The sequence below is a fragment of the Lactuca virosa genome, chromosome 3 (assembly GCF_052849685.1).
Source record: "Lactuca virosa cultivar CGN04683 chromosome 3, Lactuca_virosa_CGN04683_v6, whole genome shotgun sequence".
Lineage (NCBI taxonomy): Eukaryota > Viridiplantae > Streptophyta > Magnoliopsida > Asterales > Asteraceae > Lactuca > Lactuca virosa.
In genome coordinates this window covers 36,426,067-36,436,575 of record NC_136428.1, presented here as the reverse complement: position 1 = coordinate 36,436,575, position 10,509 = coordinate 36,426,067, and the positions used below count along the sequence as shown (strand labels likewise).

The following is a 10,509-nucleotide window of genomic DNA, read 5'->3' as shown; positions in this document are numbered from 1 at the left end:
ATAAACATAATAGTACAAGTATTTTATTCGATACAAAATAAAATATAAAAAGTAAAAAAAGCTACAAAGAATCACAGTGTTATCATTTCTTAATAGCAAAATTTCCATATTTTCTTCAACTTATCACCTTTTCATCTTCAAAATTTTCCATAAATTCTTTCAAATCTACAAGAAAATTAAAAAAGAATGATTAATGCAAGAACACTCACAAAAATGCATATGTATATACCATGTAAGATTCACATGCGATGATATAATGTGATATTCACATGTGATTGTATCTTTTAAGATTCAAATGTGAAATTCACAAGAAAATAAAAACGAAGAACACTCACACAAAATGCATGTGTGTATATAGACATAATTCATACGTGATTCACTCATGACTTACATATGAATTACATGTGATTCATATGTGATTTATATGTGAATCACATGTGATTTATATGTGAATCACATCTGATTTATATGTGAATCACATGTAATTCATATTTGATTCACATGTGAATTACATGTGATTCATATGTGAATCACATGTGATTTATATGTGAATCACATGTAATTAATATTTCATATGTGATTCACTTGTGAATTACATGTGTTTCATATGTGAATTACATGTGATTTATATGTGAATCACATGTGATTTATAAATGAATCACATGTAATTCATATGTAATTCACTTGTGAATTACATGTGATTCATATGTAAATTACATGTGAATCACGTATGAATTTACTTGTGATTTACATGTGAATTACATGTGAATCACATGTAATTCATATGTGAATCACTTGTGATTTACTTGTGAATTACATGTGATTCATATGTAAATTACATATGAATCACATGTAACTCATATGTGATTCACTTGTGATTTACATGCGAATTACATGTGATTTACATGTGAATCACATGTAATTCATATGTGAATCACTTGTGAATTTTTGCCATATTATGTGAACTTTCCCCAATATAAAAGCTACCTTATCAATCTTAAATTTTGCAGATTCACATCGTTTTGGTTCATGGGTATTTTGAAATCCATCATCCCCATCAATCGTCTGAAAAAAACAAAAACAAAATTTATTATTTAAGAGAAAAAAACTAAGATGAACATTAATTTTAAAGAAGAAGGAAATTTTAACAAACCAATTAACAGTGATAAATGCAACAGGAGTTTCATCTCCTAATTATTTGTATATACAATACATATCAACCCTAAAAACTACGGCTGAAACTATGAAATTGATTAGATGGAAAAGAAGTGAATACATACTCAGGCGTCGATTAGATTTTTTGATCTGTGGAATGGTCAATGGATGAGACATATCATCTTTCTGTAGCTAATTGATGATCCACAATCAACAAACCCTTGTTGTCCAATATGTTTCTATAGTAGTTGTTGTCGAGTTTCATAGGGGTACCACAGTCATTTCTCACATACTAAACTGCCTTGGGGTCGGGGATTCCATCCGGACACTTATGGAGCATGTGCTCAACATAACCCGGGTCAAGAACCGGGTCAACCTCTGGATACAAACGGTGCACCAACTTCACACAGTGTGTCCTACCCACGTTATGAGAACCTGTTTCAAGAAAACCACCATTAATTAGTTTATGAACTACATTAATAGTATCATGATGCATGATGCATGATGGATGATGATCATGATCGATGATATGTATACCTAGTAAAGCAACAACACCAGGGGTGTCGATGCCGATGTTCTTGAACCTTTCAAGAACAACAGTCATAGATTCATTATGGAAGAACATAATGGGATTAAATCGTATGCAGCTTCCCAAATGGTACAGATTCTCCATTCCACTTCAAGTCCATATGCACAGAGCATTGAAGCAATCCCTTGCGTTGTTGCTTCTATTGCTGCTTCAGTTGTTGGCATTTCTCTCTGCTTTTTAGGGTTTGAATTTCAACAATTGAGATGTTCATCTTGAAGCTCAACTCCTTCAGTTTGTGTAAGAGGAGGAAAAAGCAAAGCAGGTTGAGAAAGTATCTGAAAAAGTAAAGCATATGTAGCAATCCCAGCTCTCATGGACATTGCAGTTCCAATTGCTCGTAAGAAATGCAAATGCATCCAGTTTCTTGGAAGCTTCAAAACATTACAAAAAAAACTATAAATTCTATTTATGTAACTTTGGTTAAATATGTGTAGAATTTTGAACTTACCCTCATGCCAGATGCATAATCTTCAGCAGCTCTAAGGAGCTCAACAAGTTGAACAGCAGCATCAAGAGCATCTGGGGCCCATGATGGAGGTGCTTCTAGAAGTCCAAGAAGAAGCCTTTGGGTAGCACTTGGACTAGCAATTGCATAATACCTATGGAACAACCTTGCATATGGTTCTAAAGCTGTAAGACCTGCAACAAGGTGTTCATCCATGGAAGTTGTTGGAGGTGGGAGTAAAAGAGCAGGAACAACAGCTACAGTTACAAACACTCAATATCACACCAGCACCATTAGCAACTGCCCACCTTGGAGTTGATGGAATCAGTCGTGGATGCTTTCCAGATCCCCTAGAAGAAGCCATCATTGAATACATACAAAAAAAAGTTCAACATAACTCTTATTTTCTTTCTTCAAGTTTATTAACTGAAAAAACCGATTCAAATTATTCAAACAAAAGATAACATGTCCACTTACCCACAGAAGGTGGTTTGAGTTCCCCTCCTGCATATTTCCCCATGACACCACCACACCTAAAAAAGTAAACGAAAGTTTTTTTATGAGTATATATGAACAACATAAGGGCAACAACACCAGGGGTGTCGATGTCGATGCTCCAAAAGAAGAAGAAAAAGAAGAAGGACTTCCATTTTTATCATCTTTTTCAAACTCAATAAGTCCATCCAAAACAATTCCAGAATCACTAGATGTCCTACATGAGACTTCAATTTTAAACCTGGTTCACAATCACCTAACATATCATCTAGCCAGCCTAGCTGTTCTCCCAAAACCAAGCTTTCTCATACAGTTTCCTGCAGCCGTGGCTGATTGCTAGGATCACAATTTGGGAAATTTGTCTTTGAGATTGGCCACCGAGGTGGAATTTGAAGTTGCATTGACATTGTTAACTAGATTTTTTACCCTTATAGATGAAAACAAACTGAAAAAGGAAACAAAAATAGTTTGATTACATTACACATTTTGAATAGTTGACATCTTTAGTCGTTCATTAGATTTAGAAATTAGAATAACAATATTGTCAAGAAATAACTTCTGGAACACTTTAATACATCGCAATATATTCTACAATAGACTCATGAACACATACCTTAATGAGATCAAAAACTCAAAACAAATTGAAATTAGAAATCGATAAACAAATACCTTAGCTAAGAAAAATACAAGAAAGTAACTAAAATCTGATTTGAAACAGAAAAGTTGAAAACATATACAAATTTAAGATAAACTCTTACATGCATTCGATGTGGAGGAAGGAGAAGAAGTGGTCATCAAATCGGATCGATGTAGGAGAGATATAGAGATCTACGTGATGAATGCACGACGACCGAAGGAAGAAGATACACATCCAATAAAGGAGCGTGGAGTGATCGAATTAGGTAATCCTCCACATCAGATCAGATGTAATTGATTTAGGTAATGCTCCAGGATCGTGACACATTCTCATAAAAATCACACAGGTGCAAAACTCACCGATTTCAACAGCTTCTTCATCATCTCTCGATTGCATAACAACACTTTCCGATCTATCATCGATTTCAACAGCTTCTGTGGGTAAGTGGACATGTTATCTTTTCGATATGTTGTTTCTTCGATCAATCTGTCGACGAAACAAAAGATAACATGTCCACTTTCGAAACATTCAAATTATTCAAACAAAAGATAACATGTCCACAACATATCGAAAACATTCAAATTATTCAAACAAAAGATAACATGTCCACTTTCAATCAATTTGTCGATCCAAATCATATTTTCGATATGTTGTTTCTTCGATTCATCGTCGACGAGCTAGAGATTAGAGAGTGTGGATGGTCGGAGGTGGGATGAAAGGAAGAGAGAGACGGGATGAAGAGAGAGAGAGAGAGGGGGTAGGGTGACATGATTCAATCTGATAAGGGGGTATGGATTATGTAATCTCAAAATTGCCCCTGTTTGATTTCAAAAAGGTGCCCCCGTGTATTTTTTCAACTAGGTATTTACAAAAATGCCACAAAGCATCCTAACCTTCAATTAATTTGATCTAACGGTCCTCGTTTAGTTCTCGGGTTCTCAGGAAACTTTGAGTTCTCCAATGATCATATATATATATATATATATATATATATATATATATATATATATATATATATATATATATATATATATATATATATATATATATATATATATATATATATAGGTTTAGTGAATATAGTATTGTTATATACCTAAACTTATGTATAAAACCACTAAAACAACCTCATTTTAACCAAAAAAGAAATATAAATGAACAATAACTATTTCTTTTTTTTCCATTGTCAAACTAGTTAGTAGCTGAAAGCTAATAAGTACAAGTTGAAATTTGTAACTCTTATTTGTTTAAAAATGTTCACCCAAGTGTTACTAACATTTAAAAATGAAAAATTACCTAAAACCATAAACTATAAGTTTCAAAAAACTATTTAAAGTAATTTTTAGATTGTGATTTTTTTATTTAAAATAAAAGCTAACATTTTGAATTGTCGAATAAAAGTTGTTGTTTAATTTGGTTAAGAAAACTAAACTCAAAACTAAAAATTTTTAAAAACTCTCAAAATTTCATTGTTGATCAACAAAAATTAAACTAACCCGTGAAAGATCCACACTTAAAAAAACAAGAAGTTGTACCGTTTGAAATGCTTGAAACATGCCTATGCATACCTTTATGTTAATTATTAGGTCCTTATCATATGTAAAATGGATTAAAAATCTAAACTTTAGAAAGTATTTTTTAATTTTTTTATCAAAAAATTAATTCATTATTCACTTTGTATCGCAATGAGCACAAACCTCTCTTTTAAGGTTGTTTTAAATAAAAATTTATAGGCAAAGTTGATTTAACTTGTTTTTATATTATAATATCTTGTAAAGTGATAATAATAATAATAATATTGATTTACATAATGTTTTTTTTATTAAAACCGGTAACTATTAAATTAATAATTAATCATTAATGTGTTTGGGTTGCGAAGCTAGAATTATTTATTTTTATTGTACGAAACTACGAAAGAGGTTTTTTATGCCTATATTTGAATATTTAGGCTGTGAGAATGACTGCGTTTGTCCCCCTCACTCACCCCTTCAACTCTCTCTCTCTCTTTCCCCATCCCTTCCCCTTTCCCTGTACTCATATCCTTTGTTTTCTAATCTCTATTCAAATCTAGGGTTCAACTTCCAGAGCTTTGTTTTTCTATAATTTCCCACTAATAAAAAATCCTTACTTTTATATATATATTTTTTCTTGCTTCCATATTTTATAATTTTCTTGTTTTCTGTTGCTTGTGTGTGTTTTCTTTTGATGTTTGTATAATCCATGGCTGGTTTAGATTTAGGCACTGCTTCTCGTTACATTCATCATCAGCTCCACCTCTCTGACTTGCAACTCCACAGTAGTCAACCGGAAAACAACCAACACCACCAGCTCTTCTCCGACGGTGCCCTACACAACCATCAGCATCAAGAGGAGGAGGATCAGGGTCATGACTTGGTCTCCCCGAACTCAGGTGATGGCGGTGGTGGATCAGGTGACATCGTTGGAAGACGACCTAGAGGTCGTCCTGCCGGATCCAAAAACAAACCAAAACCTCCTGTCATCATCACAAGAGAAAGCGCCAACACACTAAGAGCTCATATCTTGGAGATCGGAAATGGTTGTGATGTCTTTGACTGCATAGCAACTTATGCAAGACGACGGCAGCGAGGGATCTGCATACTATCCGGAAGCGGCATCGTCACCAATGTAAGCCTCAGGCAACCAGCCGCAGCGGGGTCTGTGGTGGCTCTCCATGGTCGGTTTGAGATCCTTTCCCTCTCTGGTTCTTTCTTGCCTCCGCCAGCCCCACCAGGAGCCACCAGCTTGACCATATTTTTGGCTGGCGGGCAAGGGCAGGTAGTTGGTGGGAACGTGGTGGGGGAGTTGACCGCTGCTGGTCCGGTCATCGTTATCGCTTCCTCCTTCACTAATGTTGCCTACGAGAGACTCCCACTAGAAGAAGAGGACCCCGAAGGTGGTGGGCTTCAGATGCAACAACCGACATCTCAAACAGATGGTGGCGGCGGAGGAGGGATAAATAGCAACAACCCGTTTCCCGACCCATCTTCCGGGCTACCATTCTTCAACTTACCACTCAGTATGCCACCAAATGTTCAATTACCGGTGGATGGATGGGCAGCAGGCGGAGGAGGAGGAGGTAACTCAGCTGGACGTTCTAATAACAACAATCCATTCTAATATGGAATCGGGTCACAGGTACCCTTAATTTGTTTGGATCGGGTTAATTAGATAGCTTCTTTTGGATCATAAACAATGTTCAGCAAAAATCACGGCATCAAACTACTACTTTCTTCTCTTGTTATCTTTTGGGGTTTTCTTCTTTTTTCTTAATTTCCTGGGATTTTTGTAACTTAATATGTTCTATGAAAATAGTTTCTTAATTTGTGTTCTCTCTCTCTCTCTCTCTCTCTCTCTCCTAATTTTTCTTCAAGGCATCATACTTACGATTTGGGATTTTCAGGATTACTGTATCATTGCTGCGTATAAATTATAATGACACTAAGAGTTGATGTTTCCGTAGAATCAAGCATTAATGATAGAACTTAAGGTTTTTGGGTACTGGAATGTTTTGTTTTTGTTGCATTGTTTTCAGTAAGAACAGTAAATATAGCTACAGAAATTGACGGATACTTAAAAGTGTAAACTAATCAGGAAATTTGAGATGTTTTATGATATTTTAACAAATTGCTTCCTCCTCACTAAATTGACATGTTTTTTATTTATAAGAATCTATACAAAAGCAAAAGTCTCATTTATTTTTAGATACGTAAGGTTACAATTGTGTTTGCTTGATTCGTATAAAAATTTTCTAAGGAACTCATGCGAATGCTTTGGATCTCTAGCTAATGTACATGTGTGTTTTTTCTTAATAAAGACATGGCATAATTAGTAAAGATGTAGTTCGGCAATCAAATTCATCGAAAAATGTTTAAGGGTCTTTCTTAGACACTAACCTAACGTATCATTGAACTAAGTTTTACTCCTATTAAATTGTTTAAGAAAATCGTTGTATTTATGTAGGATGGAGTTTGTTAATTCGCAGACTTCCAATAATTTTCATGTGGGTATGGATGAGATTAATCGAGTCTTGGAATACAGTACTCAAGGATGCATTTTGGCATCATGTAATTAAGGGAAAGATTACTTGGAGTTAGCCGTGATTATTCTTACTGTTTAAGTTGGTTTTTATTGCTCAACGTAGTGTAAGCAGTATGCACCATTTTCAATCTTTTTTTTGTATATTTAAATGCACACCTCCCTCGAAGTTTTTTGGAAATGGAAATCTTTTTCTGAAAACCATGTCATATTCTCTCTCTCTCTCTCTCTCTCTCTCTCTCTCTCTCTCTCTCTCTCTCTCTCTCTCTCTCTCTCTCTCTCTCTCTCTCTCTCTCTCTCTCTCTCTCTCTCTCTCTCTCTCTCTCTCTCTCTCTCACACACACACACACACACACACTAACACACATAAACAAGCTAGCATTTCGATTTCAGCCATGGAATAGTTTCCATGCAGTGAAAGATATATAGAAAGTCTATTCGTGGGCTCCAAATGCCGCGCGGCCTGAAAAATGTCAGCTTAATCAAGGTTACCAAAATTAGTTCACTTTTAGCAGGTGTTGGTATATTTTTAGTGCTGTTTGATTCTCCATTTATGTTTGTTTTTATGACGAACCTTATGCAGTTTTCAGACTAAATTAAATAATCTCTCCCATGTGGGTAACATATGATGAGTTAATTGAAGTCATATAGTTTAATTAGACCATGATGCACATGTTCATTTATGGACTACTTGATGATGTTTAAGTACTGCTAAGAGTTCCCGTGAAACTTAATATCTGACAAACACTCCACACGAATTTATTACAGAAACGATGCATAAGATTGTGTCGAAATTAGTTCTTTTTAGTGTTTTATACAACGGCTAGGGTTTAGTTGTTTGAAATATAAGTGATGATCGTACACAACACTTTTTAGCCATACAAACAATTTATGTTTTATATCATTGTACATTACAACCATCTAATATATACAATGTTGTGTATGTCTAAAAAGTGTTGTGTACAAATCCCTGCCCTTGAAATATTACAAGGAACAACTGTCATTTAATTTTCTGTTGAACTTTCATATCTCTTGAATAACAACTTAAAATCATTAAGGAAGTGGAATAATCAGTACAATTAATTTAATCCTTCTTAGATTTACATCTGAGTACTACTTACAGAATCGATCCTTTCACTCTCTCCAGTAGATAAGAAAACACTAATGATATGATACTAGTTGTTCTTCATGAAAAAATCTACTGGTTCAATCTCAGAATGCTTTTTTCTCCACTACGTTTTATGTTACAACGATGTACTACAAATTGATTTACATCCGTTGATCGGATGTATAATTTGAAATAAACAAGCAACAAGTTCCCTTATCGATCGATTGTTCACGCTAAAGGGTTCTTCGCTGAAGGCCAAGTTTCTTGTAGTGCTAGCAAACATCTCCATAGCTACCACCAAGAAGTTGCTTAGTGATGATCACTTGGAAGTCAAGCACTTCAAAAGGAGTTGGTACGGGTCCGATTGTCCGAGTCCAAAAGGCATTAATTTTATAGTGACATGTATTTGTACCCTGCGATTAGGCTAGTGATTGAGGTGCGGATTTTTCATAGAGGTTAGGGTTGAAACCCTGACACATCCGAAATATGGCATGTGTTATGTGATTGATCTCTCATGTAGTCCGCCTTGAGGAGGGTTTATGTGGGGTGCTCAGATGGTACCGGTTTACCATTGTTTTAAGGTGGCGTGCGGTTTATCTAATAAAAAAACATATCCTTTAACTTTAGATTCCTGAATGAAGCATATACGAGGGCTGTGGCATCTTTAGCTTAATTAAGTTTTGTGGTGCACCACATGGTACTTGTTTAAGACTCTCGATCTAAAAAAGAAATCTTGATATATATCTTTGTGATCGATGAGTTTGACTTGCTTTTAGGGTTAACGAGAATAAGTTTCGATGAAGTGGTATATAGTTAGCTTTGAGCCTTGGGAAAAAGTAAAAGCGTTTCCTTTATATTTTTATTTAATTATATATTCACAGTTTGTTTGGGACATAATTAAGTGCTAATTTATCGTATAAAATATAAATTATTCAAAAGCCATAGCCTACAATCTGGCAATGAAGTGGCATTTGCAAGAGAGGTTACGCGAACATGATTCCTTGGATTAAAGGGGTGGTTACTGCAAAGCTACCAACTCATTTTAGGATATAAATTAACCTCTCACATTCCTTTATCTTTTTTAATTAATTAATTAGGGTTTGACTAATTCAAAACGATGATCCATTCATGTCGAAAGTCTAGTAATTAAATGATACGAACGACAGCGCACTTTGGTATTAATTGTTTGATAGGTCTTACATGCTTTAGCCATCACTATATAGATACGCAAACGTACACATGTTTAAAATTTAGAAACCATACGTTTGATGCCAAATGTTGCAAAAACAACGATTGTCGATTGTTAGGAAAGCCATGCTTTAATATTAATAATAATTCCTTAATAATGAAAGCTAAATAATTATTCTAGGTACATCATTGACATTTTGCATGAAAATGATTGATATATACATATGGTATGTTTTCACCTTCTTCTTCTTTTTTTTTTTAATTTGTTTATGATATATATATATATATATATATATATATATATATATATATATATATATATATATATATATATATATATATATATATATATATAGGGGAGCGTTCAATCGAGAACATTTCTTATCGCGAGAACATTTGAGAACAAATTTGAAAAACACAATTTTTTAATTAAAATTATAAAATAATATTCATATAAATCAAATAAATAATTACAAACAATTAAAAACCTACTAACTACACCACTCACCACGCGCCACCACCACCACCACCAACTAGCTACCACCCACCACTCATCACTACCCACCACCCACCACCAACACCACCACCAACCACCACCACCATCACAAGATGCTCATCGTTATGATGTGAGTAAAACTTGTACCATTTGATTTCTCGAGGTTCTTGCTCAAATGGTCAATTAGTCCATACAAACATTATTACTTAAGGATATTTTTTTTAGATATTTTGTAGGTTGCTAAGACTGTTGATCTCATAAAGACAAAGGGTGACACCATAATTACAGAAACTTGTCCGGTCAAAGTTGGGAACTAATTTTATGGTTTATAAACAGATAT

At 34.4% G+C, this 10,509-nt stretch overlaps 1 protein-coding gene and 1 pseudogene across 1 annotated transcript; one reads left to right on the top strand and one right to left on the bottom strand.

Moving 5' to 3' along the window:
• Positions 1-1,935: 1,935 nt before the first annotated feature.
• LOC145163416 (protein GIGANTEA-like) lies at positions 1,936-3,773 on the bottom strand. The gene is made up of 5 exons (XM_079082258.1): positions 3,681-3,773; positions 3,354-3,358; positions 2,667-2,722; positions 2,193-2,446; positions 1,936-2,115 (listed from the first exon to the last, which is right to left on the bottom strand). Exons 1-5 carry the CDS (start codon positions 3,771-3,773, stop codon positions 1,936-1,938), a joined length of 588 nt encoding a protein of 195 aa, XP_078938384.1.
• A 1,487-nt stretch (positions 3,774-5,260) lies between these two features.
• LOC145165499 (AT-hook motif nuclear-localized protein 23 pseudogene) lies at positions 5,261-6,662 on the top strand (annotated as a pseudogene).
• The last annotated feature ends 3,847 nt before the right edge of the window (positions 6,663-10,509 follow it).